This window comes from Coccidioides immitis (assembly GCF_000149335.2).
Source record: "Coccidioides immitis RS genomic scaffold supercont3.5, whole genome shotgun sequence".
Taxonomy (NCBI): Eukaryota; Fungi; Ascomycota; class Eurotiomycetes; order Onygenales; family Onygenaceae; genus Coccidioides; species Coccidioides immitis.
The window spans coordinates 1,626,664-1,644,638 of NW_004504307.1; the positions used below are offsets into that span (position 1 = coordinate 1,626,664).

Sequence of the window (17,975 nt, forward strand, 5' to 3'; positions counted from 1 at the left end):
TAAGCTTAACGCAAAGTTACCAGCAGGTTTAACTGAACCTTGGCGCTGCCTCTCCCTGGACGCCTTTCCCGCCAGCAACCACTCCTTCACTCATCACTTGCTCCTCATTGCATTCGTTTGTTTCCTTACTCCCAGTCAATCATTATTATTGCATTTTACTCACTGTCATACACTCATTAGCCATTCAATCCAACTTCTTTCATTCATTTAATACTGTGTCTTTTTCTTTCTGGCCTCTGTTCTCTCATTACTGAATCGCCGAAATAACTGAACAGAGTACACTCTAATTTCAATCGAGCCAGAGCCTGTTTACATGTGTTCACTCCATATTTAACACCAACACATATAAGGACCATCATGCCCTTTGTCCGGAGGCAATGAGCTAAATGTTGACTTGGAAATCGCCTTTTGCTCGGGTATCTGAGCTCTCCACTTCCAGAGTTCAGAGTCCGGTCATTCCTTCGAAGGTCTCCCGAAATGGATTACATCCACACTCCATTTCCCTTTGGCGAGCACAATGTTGGTCCTTTTATTGACCCGTCCGTCGGTTATGGTGTTCCAGCTTCGTTTACCCAGTGTAACCCGCCCACGGATCCTTGTTTTGTTTCCTATTCTCCGAGCGAGTTCCCCGGATTCCCCGGGTTTTATGGACACCCGGTACCCTTCGAAGATTACCATGAGTATGTCGAAAATCTGTCAAGACCCCGTTTGACGAAGGAACAAGTTGAGACTTTGGAGGCACAATTTCAAGCTCAGCCAAAGCCAACTAGTAATGTAAAGCGCCAGCTTGCTATGCAAACAAACCTCACTTTACCTCGAGTTGCAGTATGTACCCAGGTTGAGAGTAGATATAAGTGGAAACTAACTCACCTTTCACAGAACTGGTTTCAGAATCGAAGAGCCAAAGAAAAACAACAAAAGCGTCAAGAGGAATTTAAAAGAATGCAAGCGATGAAAAGCTCTGAAAACCTAAAAAGAGAAGAAATTTCCTCATCTACCGATGCTAGAAGAACACAGTATGCGGACAAAGTTTCTGGTTCTGACCATATGCTGGGCGAGAACCAAGTTGTGTCAACCCCAAATGACGGCAACTTGAATGCAGAGCCCCTAGGAAATCAATCAAATTCATCCCATCCTCCGGTGAAGGAAGGCGTTTCTTTGCCCCCATCGCGGAAGTTAGATCCACGTGGGCCGCATGAGACAAGTACAACAAAGACCGTTGATGTTGCCGAGGGGCCTCAAAGCCGAGAAAAAAATGCCTTACCAGAAAAGACCAACGACGGTCTAACAGCCGATCAACTCGAATCTTCCGCTTGGTCCATCTCAAGCCAGCTTAATAACGCCCTTTGCACGGAACCTATCGATGCGCCCAACGTGAATAGCTCGCAACCGCCCACTGAATTCAGATCCGCTGAACTCTGGCAACAGGAGTCAGATGCCGGCAATAAACCCATTTTTTGCGTATCTTACAGCACATGCGAGGCGCATTCCGGTTTGTCAAAAGGCCGATCGTATCCAAATGATGAGCCCGTTATGCAAACTTTCCCCCATACAGCGATTCTGGACTTTGGCGCTACAGATATAAGAGTTCAACGACAAGAGTCTTGCCCATCATGTCCACAAAAATACTCTAGTCAGAGAAACCTTGTGCAAAGTATGTCCATCGCTGAGCGGTCTATTGAGAAAGAGTTGCAGGATCCACAAGTCTCTCCGCCCGATGGCACTATCTTCCCACGCCGTCGTGATAAGAAGCTAGATCTTGCAGCCCGTCGAAAACGGCCGCGTCCGGCTGCTATCGGAATCGGTGGGCCAAGTCAAGCCCTCGTTGGACCCTCTTCGATGTCTCCAACTACGAGAACACCCACATGGGCGGTATCCCACTCTTTACGACACGTCAAGTCTTCGCACAATCTCTCCTCGAGTTTGAGCCCAAGATATGGGGGGATACGCAAAGTTTCGGCTCCCCTCCGTTCTCCTCTAGGGATGAGAGCTTCACTAGACATTAGTGGTGCTTCATCTTCCAATTCGGATTTTATGGTTCCTCCGTTAGTGGCAACAAGCATGGCACCACCCACTCCATTGACACCAGATGATTTACAATACCTAGTTCCGCCAACTCCAAACGACGCGCAATACTGTCTCTCGCCAACAGATGAAATGCGGTGTCCCCAGCCATTTCCATTATCGCACTCCATAGACATCCATTCTCCTCCGAGAACCCCGCACAATCCCAATGTTTTATCACAGCCGCATTATCACTCTTTCAATCCATTATCATCGATGTCCACAACATCGTATGAAGGTTATTCGCAGCCCATATCAAATGGTCCTATGTTGAATGATCTGTGGGTGGAGACAACAGTAAACCCAGCAAGTATGTCGGTGCCGGAAATTCTTATGCCCAAACCCATTCATATATTCCCCATTACCCAACAAAGCCACTCAAGTTCATGGAGCATGTACAGCAACTGGGGAAGATTGGAGAGTCAAGTTCCCGCCAACTCCGCAATGTCAGGTTCAAAGACCTAACTCATCATGGTCACAACATGGCCCTGCCTGTCCTGCACCAAAACTCTGAGTTTATGATCAAAGAATTTAAGCATCAGCAACATACCGATATGCTTGCTTCACACCAACTTGCTTCCGGGCAGCCGAAGATCAATCAAAGCCTTGGTGAATTCGGTGACAAAAATTACTGTTCAAAGTCTACTGTTCCTTGCGTGTGCTTTTAGATGGGCTCACAGATTTCACATTACCCAATTGCTTTTGTGCCTTCATCATATATACATCAATACCCTATTTAACACCTTTTCCCGACATCACTAGCACTCAGCTTTGCCCAAATTTTCAATTATACCCAACCTAATTCTGCGGAATGTATATGACCACATGTGAACCGGAATTGGCTGGGATTCTATTTTGCTTTTCCCTACAAATTATCCACAACACAGCATTGATAAATTAATATTACTTAATCTCTAATCCTTTTCTTTTGGTTTTATGTCCAATTCTTGACTCTGGTTTCCTAGCTAGCCATGTCCTCCAAGTCTTTCTTTATCTTTCCCTTTCTTTGTGCTTGTGTCTACTGAACTTCATATGAAGCCTCTGGCTTCAGGACCCTAGTTATAGTCTACCTACCCCCTTTCCTATGTCCAAACCTTATCCTTCATGCTGATTACTGTTTAATACTGATATGTGGATTAATGTGACAAGCTGTGTCTTTGACAAGCAGCTATCTAAAAGAGCAAGGATATAATGAACTACTACAGGATTATCATACTTGTGTTGCATAATATTGTCCAGTGTATGAAGTAATGGTTCTAATAATATACATTTAGCTAATAAGCAGCTTCAAAGTGTAGTGCAATACATGTATATACTCCTTTCCTGATCATGAAACCATATGCTCTGTCTACGCAGCATTGATATATTCTGCTTTACTCTCTCTATCCCTGAGAATAATACTTGTGGACATGACCCCATTGGCGTAAAGGGTGTACTGCTTCAGGGCAAAAAAAAAAAAAAAGTTATCCTAGCCAATCTGGCAATTTAAAAATGCATAATAAAAGGGACGACGGGGCCCTCCTTTTCATTGGGAAATAGAGGCTCGAGGAACAGTATTATACCTATCTTCATAAAAAGGAATGAATGGATTAATTCAAGCAGACAAGGAAAAAATGGGTATCATCTCAGGGTATGAAAAAGGATACATACATAACTATACAGAGCTGAGAAGACATTAATTACAACATCCCCCAGCTTCTTATGCAAGAAAAATGGGGCTAGGGCATGAATAAAGCTCAACCAAAGAGCGCAATAGTAAGAGAAATAAAATAAAAGTAAAAAAAAAAAAAAAAAAATATACATATAAAAGAGAAATAAAAAAAATTAAGTGATTCTCATGCAAAAAATCAAACCTTACCCGGTATGAACAGAAAATGCACAAGCAAAAGGGGGGAATAAGTCAATTTAAAACAATTCAAGAAGACAAAGAACCGGATGGAATTAGGAGAACTTTCCAATTTAGCCGAAGACAGACAGAGTGCAAATAGAAAGACACATCACCACCCAGCATTCTGTATATATGCCAATTCCAACACCTATGCTTTGTGCATTCATAAAAAAATAAAAATAAATAAGACTCTAGGAAATGAATCATAAGAATTCGTGTCTCTCTTAGAATGTATTCGGCCACCCGCTCTGTGTAGGGCCTCCCTGAGATTGGCCGGAGTGTAAAGGACCACCAGTAGTAGTTGATGACCAACCAGGAAGTGTCGCACTTGTAACCATCCCTAGGCCTACATTTGGTTGTGGATTTTGACCCGCGAGATAAGACTGGCCCATATTTGGATTTGTCGGGGAATAAGCTCCTCTTGCAGCAGGCATTGATGGGTACGCAGCTCCTGTCGTGCCAGTGTAACTAACTGCGACAAGATTTTGCTGACCATGGCTCTGGGACTGAGAATGCAATTGAGGAGACTGAGCGGGACGACTTAAATGCCGCGGCGATTGATGTGACGGTAAATGGGGAGAAGGCGACTGCTGGGAATGAACCTGAGGGTTAAACTGGGGTGCTCCCATGGGTTGAGCGGGCGGCTGACCCCACAATTGCTGAGGCTGGGCATACGTATACAGCGAGGCTTGACTCGTACTCGCAGACGATAGGGGAGCGCGGTGATGTAACTGTTCGGGCCTTATACCTTGAGATACTCCGCGGATCGATGGTGTCATTGAAGATTGAGGGAAAGAAGACTGAGGGGTGAGCACACGCTGTGGCTGCTGTGTTATCGGGGTCGATGTAAGCATTCCGGACGAAGTCAACTGTGGAGACTGGAGAGTTTGGGAAGAGGCTAAATTTGGCTCGATCTGGCCGGAGAGGGATGGTAGACCCTGATCTGATGTCGGCAAATCACGCGACTTGAACCAGCTATCCTCCAGTCCTCTCCCACGGAATCCTCGTTGTTGATTCAAGGCTTTGCTAAAATCGGTTGTGTGCGTTGCTTGGGTTAACAACTCGGATGTGGCCGTAGTTTGAATGCGATCCTGATAAGGCTGTCCCGTAAGTTCCTGTCTAGCTCGCGGTATAGTGCTATACTCCCTCATCCGCGGATCATCCGTTGGGACAGGATTTATCATCGGAAGGGGGGCTAAAGTCGTTGCCAGACCGGGTGGCAATCCAGGCGCATGAACCAAGCCGTCTGGAGGGGGAGCGTTGCTATAAATCACATCCCCGTGGCCAAGGGCCGGAAGAGTTCCCGCACTGGCAGCTTCAGCTGCTTCTCTTGCCTTAGCCCCTCCCGGTCGCTTCTCTCCCGCCAAGTCTTCCTCTGTAAAGCCTTGTTTTCTTGCTTTACTTTCCCAATAATCGTCGCGAACTCGTCGACCGTTGACGACAACCCGACTACCAAACTGGCGAAACATTGACTTCGCGGTAACAATTGCAATCTGGCGTGATCGATATGAATATGGAAGGATATCTTGGCTGATCAAATCGTCCTTTTCCTCCTGGCTAGCGATTATCTTGAACAACGACCGATTTTTATTAAAGAGCAGGTAAGAGTCACGATATCCCAAGACTCGAGCACATTCCGTAGCCAACATGAACAGCTTGTCCCCCCTATTATACACGCGGAAAGTTCTGCATTTGTAGGTACGACCATCCTGAAGATATCCGAGTGTATCCACTTTCTTCTCACCACTCGCGTCAAATTCCTTGGGTATATACTCGTCACCATCCGGACTTAACTGGTCGGTCGTATGATCTCTCACAGTGGGCAACGCTTTGATGACCGGTTTCGTTGGCGTTGGTCTGGGAGGAGGAGATGATTGCGAAACAGGTGTGCCGGCCATGGTTGGGAGCCTCTGTGCCGACAGCTGCGGAGTTTGTGGCTGTTGGGTGAGTGGGCCTTTGGTTTGTTTTTGGGAGGCTAATGGGCTTGAGGTCGGGGTCGAGCCAGACGGTCGCGAATGTTTGGGGGGTCTCCCTCGCTTACGACGTACTTGCTCATCTAGGGATAATTCAAGGTCAGATCGTCTACGCTTTATAGCCAGAAGATAGAGGGATAAGATAGCTTTCCCCCAAGTAAGGTATAAAACACACAAAAACGTAAAGAGAAAAGGTATTACATGTAGCCGACGTACCATCCTCAACAGCTTCATGCTCACCGTGCTGTTCGTCGTATGGGTCGGCTGAACGGCCGCGTTTGATGCCTCGCGTGAGAGTAGGACTGTTTGCGTGAGCATTATCAGCAGCGGGAATACTTGTGGCCGTAGCGTTGATATGGGCGTCACTTGTTGGCGTGCTAGAGGCTGGGGCGGCTAAAGGCGAGGAGTGAAGGGTGGCTGGATGCGACCGCGTCAGTATCATTTCGAGTATAAAAGATGAAAAGACTGTCAACGACTTTAGAGGAAAAAGCATCGAAGGGCATAGAACGAAAGTGATACATAATGATTCGCTTTCCGGGCTTAGGTGGAAGAGTTCGTCGAGGCATACCTGGATTATTGAGAGCTGCGGGGTTGATGGTGCCAGAACCATCAATGAGGTCGCTACCAAGGCCGTTTATGGACCCCTGTACTGATGCGGAACTGGCGTACATGACGATGAGAGAGAGTGGTGGACCGAGGTAGTCTGCGGGACTTGGGTGCTAGCAGGAGTTAGACTTGAGGTTGGCGTACTCGGCGGGCCAGATCCTGCGCCGGAAGAGGGGGAAGAGAGGGCGGAAAGATGAGTTTGGGGGGGGGGGGGAAAAAAAGAAAACGATTTGCGGGCTGGCGGGGATGTGTGGGGATCGAGAGTTGCAACAAATGGGGAAACTGAGAGAGCAAGGGTGTGAAGCGATAGAAATCAAATAAGACAGTGGATGCTGATCAAACAATAATAGTTGAAACGCGGCACACTGTTCAAATCAGATGAGACGAAGATAGGGAGAGTCCAGCTGCAGCTGGGATGTGATGTAATGTGGTTAAAACTCCAACGGCAGCACAAGCGCATCGAGGTTTGAGGTGGCACCGCGGGCGGGGAGGCGATTGGGTGGATGACGGACAGACAAACAATGCAAGGAGGAAATACTTTGCAAGAGGGGCGGTTTGACGCGGGTGGGTACTTAAGGTGAAGGTCCAAAAAACAACAACAACAAAAAAAATGGAGTGATAGACATTAAGAACTAACATGAGGTATGGGGGCTAAACCACCCAGAGGAAGGGAGCAACAGGCAGATGACAAAGCCAAAAACAAATGAGAAATAGAACACAAGATGTGGTCTAGTTACATACCCTGATGTCTGGAGACAGTGGTGATACTTGGACTTATGCGGTGTGTCTTAACTTAAAATCGATCTCCAGACAAGAAGGCTCTAAGAGTAAAATGCAACTGATTGCCTATCGACAGCATCGACTCAGCGCCAAAGGGAGGACTGAGGTGTGTCTTGGTTTTCGCGTTCTGGGTTGGAAAAACAATAATGCTGTGACTTTCTTTTTTCTCTCTCTCTCTCTCCCCCTCTCTTTTTTCTTTCCTTCTTTCTTCTTTCTTTTTTTTTTCTTCTTCTTCTTCTTCTTCTTCTTCTTCTTCTTAGGCTTCAGTGATTATGCCCCTTACCAAAGAAGGTGGAGCCTCCTGCTCTTTCCTTTAAGCGGAACTTTCTCTTGGGCTGTGGGTGGCGGAAAGAGCCGCGCACTGCCACACGCGGCTTTGGGATGAGCCGGGGAGGGAACCAAGACCGAAAGGAGGAAGGGAGAAACTCAAAAGGAAGAAGTAAAATGGGGTATGTCAGAAAAAAAAAATTCAAAAAAAAAATAAAGGGACAGAGAGTGTTTTGAGAGGGGCTGAGAGATTGATGGTCAGGCCAGGGTGGGATGGAAACGAAGCACGGCAAGGCTCGGAAGTGAATGATTATCAAAAGTTTGATCGGGGGGGAAGAGGTGGAGATGCAAGATTTGCAAGCTGGTTTAGCCCAGCAGGCGACAGCAGGAAGAAAAGCGGAGAGATTCTCCTCCCGCAGCAATGGCGGATGATAAGGTCACGGACCAGGGACGAAAAGAAGTAGATTAATAAGAGAAAGCCAAGCTGTGGGGGGTGCGTGGTCGTAACGTTGTTGCAGTGAAGAGTGTTATTCACCACAAGCAGGAATCTAGGGCAGAGCAGGGAAGGACGGCGGAGAGTCGTCAGGTGTGGTGACAGGATCTGCAGGGTTCAAAGGGACACATTCCTCTTTTTCGCTGCTGCTGCTGCTGCTCCCATCCCAAAGTGTCTCCGGGTGCGGCGTGGGTGCATGTATGGATGTCTGCCTGTCTTGTCTGTCTGTTCGTCTTGTTGTCCGTCCCGGCCAGAGAGGCTGAAGGACGAAGGAGAAAGTGAGGGGAAAGGCAGAAAAGAAAGTCATGTGCCCAGACTCGCTTGCGCGACACGGAGCGGGATGACTAATACAGGCTTGGCGTTTATCTTCGAACCTTGATTGGAGGACGGGCATCTGCCTGTCTTGGCTCTTGAGTCAATCGACGATTAATGGAAGTTTGCTCGACCTCCACCAGACCTTCCCGTGCTCCATCGCAGCACCACCCGGGTTATGATGCGGAGTCCTCTAGAGAGCTGCATGGGCCGGAAACATGAGTTCACACACCGACGATCAACTTCATAACCTAACTCAAAATCCAAAATTGGCAGCGGAAAAACCCATGACCCGTGGTTCGGCGTCCGTGCGCTCGTCAGGATACCGCTGCAATCATATTATTGCCCGAGCGAACGAGTCATCTTCATCATCATCGTCGTCGTCACTTCAGGTAGCCTTCGGATCTTGGAGCCGTAACAGTTCGCTCGCGGATCATATTCTTGTCTAGGGCATGGTCGATCATCCGCCCACCCAGCAACCGCCTTGACCTATTTCATCCAGGTCAATAATTTCCTGGAGCGAGTGCATCCATACACTGCACTTCGCGACCACTACACATAAGGAGTCCTTTGCACATCACATCTAGTTGCGGCACGGCCAGATATGGCATCAATCAAAAAGGCGGGATCTCCTAAAGCTGTGTATCGACTTGACTTCTTGATAGCATCATGGATCCCTATCGATGTTAGGTTACTGCATACCCTACTCCATACATAATATTTGCCTTCCGGTTCCCAGTGCACAGGTTTGGGGAAAGTTTCATAAAGCGGGGTATGATGTATACTCTGTGTTTATGAGACAGACACTGGGAGCAACTTTTTATGATTCATCTGTCTATTACTCCGTACTGATGGCCTCAAAGACTTTGTTTAGCGAGCCATTAAAGTCCAAACCGAGCTTGTTCATTTTCTTTTCTTTTCTTTCCTTCCCCGCCCCTGTTCACGCACAGCAAGTCAAACAAGATCAAACCCAATTTCTTCCCGTGAGGAAACCATAACACCATCATGTAGCAAGGCACAACTCCACATATTGCTTGTGAAACACTTCGCCCTGGCCTAATATCTCACAAACAGCCAGCAGAGTAATATGTATGCAGCTCATGTGGTCAGGTTTGACTTCTTTGTCCGACTCTGGCAATCATTGCAATGTACTTCATAAAGCCATGTTTGATTTTTTTTACGAGACTAGGCACCATCTCTTCCAGCTCACGGGACAATTCTTCCCTGTAAGGACATGCATGTCCTGCAGTGTTCTTCATATCCAGCTATCCTCAGCAGCTCATTTTCCGCGTCATTACTCGCCCCAGCCGCCTAGCTGGACTCGCATGTGAAATCTCGCCATTTTGGTTTTGTGTAACCTTCCCACGCAAATCCTAAAGTATGGAAATATTTATTTTTCTTCAGGATATTACAGTTCCGTTTGCCTTTATTTCGGCCCACACTAAGAGGTGATTGCCTGGCAACGCTCCCTGGTCCAGCCGGATGCGAAAACCGGCTTCGACATACGGAGTACGGAGTACATAAGACTAAAACATGGCTAGGCAACAAGCTCGCTCATCTTGTGCGAGCGGTCTGCAAAACGATACCTATGATACGGGTGGAACAGAACGACCACCGGCGGATATCCAGGAAGCGGCCGCCAATGTCAACATCCTATTCGCCTCGAATCCCAATGTTGAGTCAGTCTCCTAGAATCCCGGTTCCTTCTCGCTACTTCCGTCCGACTTAAAAAGAAAAGATAGTAAAACAAGGAGAAGATCGACAGATTAGTTATACAGAGGCGTCAGGACGATGCACTCGAGCCTGCGTTCCCTGGAACAAATTCGAACTGCCTTTTGTTTTCCTTCCCTAAACTTACTCAAGTGTGCAGAGCACATAATCCACAATATTCTCATCAAGACTACTCACCTCAGGCACTTCGAGTCCCAAAGAGACATGCCACCCATTTAACACATGTCTTTGTAACCCCATGATTATTCGCTCCAGGGGCCGGTGTTATCAATCGTTGTGCCGATCCCAGAGCGTTTCTGGTTTGGCCTTTCGATCTGTGCTGCGTTTTGGTCCCATGACTACTATTTTGCCATCAGGTAGCAAGGCCAAGAATCTTTGTCTCACAAAGGTTGAGCATTTGACTGGATAGGTTGTGCCCAGTTTAACAAGCCGGCCCATTTGCCTTACGCCCTAGCTTACGGAGTACTTGATGTCATATTCTGCATAAACAATTTCTTTTCATGCGAGGAGACTTCTACAGAAAGGAACTGTTCGGCCTTCAAGGCTCTGAGGTGGCCCATAGAGCAATTATGTGCAAAAAATGTCAACTTGCTATATCCCTCCGTCGGAGCACTACTCTAGATCTTGAAATATTTCCCAACAGGTAAAGGATTTGGAGCAAACGAAACAGGTATCCAGGCCCGCTGGAATAACGGCATTAAGTCCTAAGATTGACGGGCAGTAAAATCCCGTAATCGACCCGAGGAACTTTGGCTAGTGATCTCTATATCCCTAAACCCGCATTGGTTTTCTCGTAAATCTCCATGTATACCTTGTTTGCGTAGTCCTTCTGGAGAATGGCGTAGAACATATCAAGATTGATATCGCCTCTCGGACACATCACGAAACAGTTTTCAACTTGCATTTCGGTGCCGAAAACAAAGCTCCGTGTTAGGGAAGCAGCTGCAGCGATAGTCCAAAGCCATACATCACCAACTCCGGTCCCGTTACTCAAGCACAAAGAGCCGATCTTCTTCAGATACGTCGTGACATATAGCCAAGATTATATGACAATCGATCAGCGAAAACACTACTCCGTATTTGCTCGCAGGTATCTTTGTGCAGGTCTCTCTCACAAACAAAAAAAAAAAAAAAAAAAAAAAAAAAAAGAAATGCCGGCTGTGGAGAACTCGGACGGTGCAAACCTGAGATCCTTTGCTCGCAGTTTATCGGAGGGGCATTTTGCATTTTGCCCTATAACTTAACCCGACCACCCATGCCTTCGACAAAGTTCACCAAGCTAGGGAAAATGCCGCAGGATATAGAGATTTAATCCAGAGCCATGGCTCGACTCAAGCCCAGTAAGTCTGGGTAAAACGGTGAGCCTGCCAGGCGAAGGGTTCAAGGCCGTGAACGGACGTCTTTGGTCGAATCGGAGATCGGATCAATTATGCAGGGTGGCCTTCATTTACTTAGGCAATGACAAGGTTGCCAAGGAGAATCCTGAAACAAATTCCTCGAGAGCATCTTTTTCGCTAAAAGATATTGTTCCGACAGTGCTGTGGAACGCCGGCCAGTTGGGTACCGAGCCGTGTTTACAAATGTATGTGATCACGGCCAGGATCCCGGGAGATGGCTTGATATGATTAGCTTTTCGCTGGGAAGAGAGCTCACCAGCATTTGAAGACTGTTTCAGTTGAGAAAGCTAAAAATTTACGTATCAGTCCCAAATCATTTGTTAAAAAAAAAAAAAAAAAAAAAAAAGGCTTCTCGGTCATTGTCCAACATCTCCATTCTTAAGGCGGTTGAGTTAGCGGCAAAATCACACAAACAATAAAACAGTTAGTTACCTCCTGTACGGAGTACTCTGCATAGCAGTAATAGAATAGGAGTTAGCTGGTTGGTTATTGTCATCTCCAAAGCTTGGCTGTGCAACAATCGGAGAGCACAGAGATGTGGTAGGCAAGTATGAAGTCACCTCCAGAACCATGCCAATTCCGCGCCTGTACGGAGTAGTTAAGGAATGAGGTCGCCAGCTACGGAGGACAGAGCAGGCCACCAACTGATACAGAAAGGCTTGGCATGGTCATGGGTATTTAGTGACAATGCTGTTTACATCCATACTGCCTGTGTCTGTAGGTATTGAATTTGAGGCCCCGACCTTGGTAGGCAGAGGCCGCATCAGGTAGTAGTAGTAGCGGAAGCCCGTAAACAGATAACTGTCACATCACAAAATTGAAGGATTGATGTAGCTCTGTATGATAGTAAAGTATATATAAAGTTAAAAGGAGTAATATTCATAGCAATATGTATGACAGAATCACTGAGAAAGAACATGCTTTTTGGAGGAATCAACTTGGTGAGGACAGTCGGAGCTGGAGAGATATAGAAGTCCTAAGTGCTCTTATTGAGCCTCCAGAACATCATACCTAGATTCAGTGTAACTTAGTTATATGTATTGTAACAAGCCTAAAGGAGAATGCTTGTGATATTTTGACAGCTCCAAACTGGGTGAAACCTTAGTAGCCTTATTATATAACCCATTTCTTCACCAAACAACTCTTGGTGCCTTTCTGTGGATTGTAATGTTTTGAGCTTGAGGACCAGCAAGACCATTAAAAACATGCTGTTTTTCTGATGCTCAAATGGCTACATACAACAATCAGACAGCAATTGCACTAGGGACACCATGCCTGTCCACCAATGGTGATTAGGAGCTGCCTACAAAGAAAGCTAGGGGCATTTGGGCAGAACAACAAGAAACAAAAAATATCAGAATCTCCAATTTGGGAATGAAAAGAAGACTAGGTTAGTCCATGTCTTCCTGCTATTTAGATGTTACTATCCGGAAACGGGCCATGAAACTCCTTGGAATACTTTGTCCACAATCATCAATTTTGATGAACATTGAAGTGCTTATCTGGCTTCTAGTCTAAATAAATAATGATACCTGGTGCGTATCATGATGATCAAAAGAATTTACTTGCATGAATGGCCCTTGCCAATGGGTCCTGTGTGCAAATTGCTAGTGGGCCCCTAAATAGGTCTCATAGGGCCCATAATATTTGCCAAGATAGGCATCACAAGAAGAATAAATTTCTTCCTAGTAATAGCTTACGCCCGCTCAGTGTGATTGTTAAAAAGTGGTGTGAGAATGATGATCGCTGCCAAACCACTAGTGCTTTCTCCGCTATCTGGTTGTGATATAAGGCTGGCGCATTCTTGTAACTCCTCCACTTCATATTCAAAACAAAGGATGAGGTATGAAGAGTATGCTTCATATCTGCTTCGCTGCAGGTCTTCCCCTCTGGTTTGAAACAGGAAAGAAGTCGAACTACCTCCGGTAGCAAAATTGTTCTTCTCGGCTATCCAGCCTTGAGGGGCTCGGATAACTTTCCACCTGAGCGCACCACACTGTTTCTTGACGTCACAGATTTCGAGGTATCTTCGGCTTCACTCAGATGTATAGAACAATAACCACGGCCCCCAAATTCTTGTTCCCTGTCCATTCTTCCCATGCCTCTGAAGCCTCTGCTACCTCTACTTTCTCTGTCATCTTCAAGACCACCTTTCTCTCTCATGCGTCCGCTCACATCACTATTTCTGCGCCATCCACTGCTTCCTCTGGGTCCTCTCCACCTGCCTCGCATATATCCAATGTCCTCGGCCCATCAATATGACACTCAAAAGCATGTTCACGCGGATGGGAACCTGAACCAAGAATAGAGCTATGGGTTTGTTCATAGAAAAAAATAGGTAATGTATGAAACCACAAAGATTTTGAGAGTGTATAAAGTGATGAAAATATTTGGGAGACATATGGTTTATGGAACTCGACATCTGTTACCTTCTAGCAAGCTCCTTATATAGCCAGCATCGGTGACACCTTTTCTTATGAATTACCTTACTTCTTAATTCTTTCTTATGTACTCCGTTTTCAGTATGGAACTTGATATTTTCACTCAAAATGGCCAGTTGCGCATTTCATAGGTGCATAAAAAATAGATGGATAGTGAGAACTTATGTATGGAGTACATCATTGAAATACAGAGTACTTGGGCCTGAATGAATGCTTTAACTACTCAAACCCGCATTGTTCCTAGTATATTTGAGAAGTTCATTGGAAATGAATAGTAATTATCAAGGGTTCCATGTTGATTGACAAGGAACTAATCTTCTCACTAGGGTCAAAATATGGATTAGGTTGTCCTAGGAAGCTCTTTTCCCTCTAATTTCCTCTTCCTGCTTTCATGTCAGGACATTTTACACCTCCCTCCCCGGGGGGAGGCGAGGGACAATGCGTTGTACTCGGAATCTGGCAATCAGACACCACTAGCCTCTTATGGAACTCAGTCCACATTGCCTACATCATCGCACAACAATCGCGTGTCAAAACGGTCTCCGGAGGAGAATACGGATAAATTCCCTTTACACTCTTGAGATTTTCAGTTGGTGATCCACCCGTTGCGAGTCTGGGGCCACAATATGTATCCAGGACTTGTCGAGACGCTAGTCCCCAGTTTTCGGGACTAATACGGAGTACTCTCAGTAGGGACGAGGCAACGTCCCGTCACGCGGGCCTTGGGCTTTCGAGAGAACCCCGTCTGATACACTAACAGGCTAGGGTCCATCTGAAAATTCAGCGCCCCCGAGCTCTTTCAATACCGCATTCAAAAATTATTCCCGGCTTTTGTAGACATTGTCACCTATAAGTCCTGACCTAGACCGGAGATACAACGGGGGTTCAAGCATTGTAACAAGAACCAAAGCTGTGTTAAATGTATGGGCTGATACAGGTTGTGGCGTCAAGTCATTGTGAACTTCATCCACTTCAAGGGGCCTGAGATTGAATATTATCACATTGCTTCACAATAGTCTTTGATAAAAGCCCTGTTCATTTCCAGATTGTTCCTTAGGAGAGGTCATTTGCAATTAGCAGTGATATGGCCTCAAGGGTTAAAGAACAATACATACCCAGGGCGCAAGACAAAGCGAGAACCGCTCTATGTTTCCGCATGTGAAAACCATCAGGGAAATTCACAAACCCCAGGACAGCAATCCCACATCTTTTTACCCCAAGGCTAGGCTGCTATGCATGAAGGCATTGTTCAAGTTTTGGAGGCTTTAGGGGCAGAGCTATTTTGGAGTATACCCCTTGTCCGTAGGTTGAGGCACAATTAGCGCGATTTTGTTTGAATACAACACTAGCGAGTAGCATTGATCCAAAAGCCAATGAAACATCATACTACTTACATAGAGTTCACTGCAAATCAAAATGCAAATCTATTGGCTAGAGCATCTGGAACCATCAATGAAGTTGCAACATGTTGGTGCAAGAAACACATCTCTCCATGAAAACCTGCATCTTGTTCTCCATACAGCACTCTCTAATGCCTCAACCATGGTCAAAAAAGCTCTTTTGAAAGGTATTTCTGGCCAATATGCCTCTGATTTAAACATTTATGCTGGCTTAATTTTCATACTCTTGCTCGGCCAGGTGGTTCGGCGGTGAGACAGGGCAATATACTTTTTAGACTTTCTGTGTTGGCCAATAGAACATGGTCATAGTCACTGAAACCTTGGCATACAGTAATAAGTCCATATCAACCAATTATGATGTGTAGTTCTCTGTATTCTATTACACACTAGAAACCACGCTAATTGTGCCTCAACCTACGGACAAGGGGTATACTCCCAAAAGTAGCAGATCATACAGTCCTTGGTGACAGTGTGTTCCTCAGGGAACATTCAATAATATAAGACTTGGGCCCGGCAATTAGCACCCGAACCGCGAGCTTGCTCCTAGATCAAATTCACCATCTAGGCCCAACTAGACATGGTATGGTAAGTAGTTTTCGAGCTTTTCCGTGCAACTTCAGGGCCGAGAATCCATCTCCGATACTCTTATCGGCCGCAAGAAATGGCTCTCCTGATGTGGCGGCTTGACGTCTCTTTCGGCTGGGCGGTAAATTTACTGATTTCTTTCAGAATGAAATGCAGAGGTTGGAGGATTGGATTTTACAGTTTCCAAAAAATCCTTTACGTGCAAAATCAAAGCGGCCGTTGGATATGCTGCGCTCGAAATCTATAAAACACTCCATAGAGATCCAGCCCCGAGACAAGAGTCGCAGGCCGGAGAAAGGGGGGGGAACTTCAAAAGCAAGATTTAACTGAGCCTCCTCCGTATTACAACCAATCAACAAAGAAGGAGAGAAAAAAGCAGGATACAAATAGCCAGGGTTGGATCTATGAGGGCACATGCGCAATCCTAGTAGATTGTGCCTCACTTTCCCTCAGTTTCACAACACCCCTCATCATCCTCCTCCGCAGTAGCCTGGGTTTTAGCATGTTAAGTGGATGTTGGCCTTGATTCTAAATAGTAATGGGCTGTTTTTTCCATGAGGAGTGACGGATGTGTTTTCCTTGGATATCGGACCTCTTTGCCGGACGTGGTCCTCTTCCCAACTCCACTATAATATGGGGTCCACTCTTAATGGTGTATATATTCTTCACCCAGGCATTATCTAACTCATTGCGGTAATTTGCTGCGATGCGAAATACTCCTCTGACGTTATCAGTTCCTGCCAAGGCCAAAAAGGATTCCTTCATGCTGTCATCTGCACCATGATACCAGAATTTCCCTATGTTTTTGTTTGGGGGAAATCCCACCTTCCCATGTGCCTGTATCATAATGGATTCTGTATGAGCATTTACGATGTTGTCTTGCACAACCCAGCGCAGGCTGTTAGCTTTGTCTCCAGCAGTCTCTTTCCAGGATTGCCACATGAGATCTGACCACTTCAGTCGAACAGCAGGAGCAGACACATCTTGACTTTTAAAGTTAACTAGCGCGACGATAGCCCCTTTGTCTTTGTGGAAGATATTGTTGAAAGCAATCGTGGGCGCACCCTCGCTCTTATAATTCATCAGCATGTAACCCGGTCCAGATTCCAATTTAGTGATAGCCTGTACCTCCGCATCCGGTACCCAAGAAATCGGTGCATGGTCGACTCTTTTATATCCGCGCTCCCAGGATATGGGGGTGAAATCCGCTTGTTTGGATTTGAAAACTGCATCTAACCACTTTTGAGAGTTGGTGCCTGATTTCAGAAAATAGTTCCAATCTCCAACATCGGAAGGTGGAGGCCGTAGTGTTCCCGGTTCTGGGATTCGATCCCCGATCGTGGCTCCCGGTGAATTCGGAGCTTTAGGTTCGGGGGGGTGTTGTACAGAGGGCTCATTCTGTGGCTTTCCGCCACGACCCGGCGAGGGTCCACGAGATGGGGGACGGATTGGAGGGGCCCGCGAGTTCTTCAAGATACCATGGGCAGTCTGGAACGTGCCTGCAAGCGAATTTCTGGACAACCCCCGTATCTTATGAGATTGCGGGACTAATTACTGGTTAACTCAGATGTTCCTCAAGCGTGACAAAAGGCCCATACCATGATCATTATCAAGCGTCTGGAGCCCTGTGGGTTGCCTGATAGGAATATCGTGTGGAACAACGCTAGCCTTGAAAAGCGGGAAGGCTACCAGGAGCAACAATTTTGATGGACTGAGGCGCATTATGACTATTGGCAGACAGACAATGAACGATAAATATCGAAGGCTTTACTCCATTAGAGGGTTTGGATAGCGGGGAGGAGCAAGGCACCAGATATTTGAAGCTTCGAGCCTGACATGTAAACAGACGACCGAATCATCCCGCTATCTGAGTTGAGTGTAACATGAATAGCTGAAGCCGGCTTTTTGTCCGGCTTTTAGGACTTATGGAATTTGGTTTGCCTCTCGGACTTAACCATATTGTTGGATATATATCAAGACCGGCCTCCGCGTCGTAACACCCTCAAGCTTGAATCGCGACACAAAGGGCGCTGTATCA

The 17,975-nt window shown here is 46.3% G+C and overlaps 5 protein-coding genes across 5 annotated transcripts; 2 read left to right on the top strand and 3 right to left on the bottom strand.

Annotated features, from left to right (window-relative positions):
* Positions 1 to 105: 105 nt before the first annotated feature.
* Positions 106 to 3,356, top strand: CIMG_08965 (uncharacterized protein). The gene is made up of 2 exons (XM_001239343.2): positions 106 to 825; positions 880 to 3,356. The coding sequence occupies exons 1-2, from the start codon at positions 478 to 480 to the stop codon at positions 2,527 to 2,529; spliced, it is 1,998 nt and encodes a 665-aa protein (XP_001239344.2). The 5' UTR covers positions 106 to 477; the 3' UTR covers positions 2,530 to 3,356.
* A 333-nt stretch (positions 3,357 to 3,689) lies between these two features.
* Positions 3,690 to 7,486, bottom strand: CIMG_08966 (nuclear localization protein). The gene is made up of 4 exons (XM_001239344.2): positions 7,273 to 7,486; positions 6,494 to 6,644; positions 6,127 to 6,342; positions 3,690 to 6,008 (listed from the first exon to the last, which is right to left on the bottom strand). Exons 2-4 carry the CDS (start codon positions 6,594 to 6,596, stop codon positions 4,177 to 4,179), a joined length of 2,151 nt encoding a protein of 716 aa, XP_001239345.2. The 5' UTR covers positions 6,597 to 6,644; positions 7,273 to 7,486; the 3' UTR covers positions 3,690 to 4,176.
* A 513-nt stretch (positions 7,487 to 7,999) lies between these two features.
* On the top strand, positions 8,000 to 8,450 carry CIMG_13566 (uncharacterized protein; the record flags this gene model as incomplete). Its single annotated transcript, XM_004444789.1, has 3 exons — positions 8,000 to 8,038; positions 8,131 to 8,269; positions 8,425 to 8,450. 3 exons carry the CDS (start codon positions 8,000 to 8,002, stop codon positions 8,448 to 8,450), a joined length of 204 nt encoding a protein of 67 aa, XP_004444846.1.
* Positions 8,451 to 8,722: 272 nt separating this feature from the next.
* CIMG_08967 (uncharacterized protein) lies at positions 8,723 to 9,290 on the bottom strand (the record flags this gene model as incomplete). Its single annotated transcript, XM_001239345.1, has 3 exons — positions 8,723 to 8,872; positions 8,942 to 9,060; positions 9,233 to 9,290. The coding sequence occupies 3 exons, from the start codon at positions 9,288 to 9,290 to the stop codon at positions 8,723 to 8,725; spliced, it is 327 nt and encodes a 108-aa protein (XP_001239346.1).
* Positions 9,291 to 16,465: 7,175 nt separating this feature from the next.
* Positions 16,466 to 17,659, bottom strand: CIMG_13567 (uncharacterized protein; the record flags this gene model as incomplete). The annotated part of the gene is made up of 2 exons (XM_001239346.1): positions 16,466 to 17,484; positions 17,536 to 17,659. 2 exons carry the CDS (start codon positions 17,657 to 17,659, stop codon positions 16,466 to 16,468), a joined length of 1,143 nt encoding a protein of 380 aa, XP_001239347.1.
* Between the last annotated feature and the right edge of the window lie 316 nt (positions 17,660 to 17,975).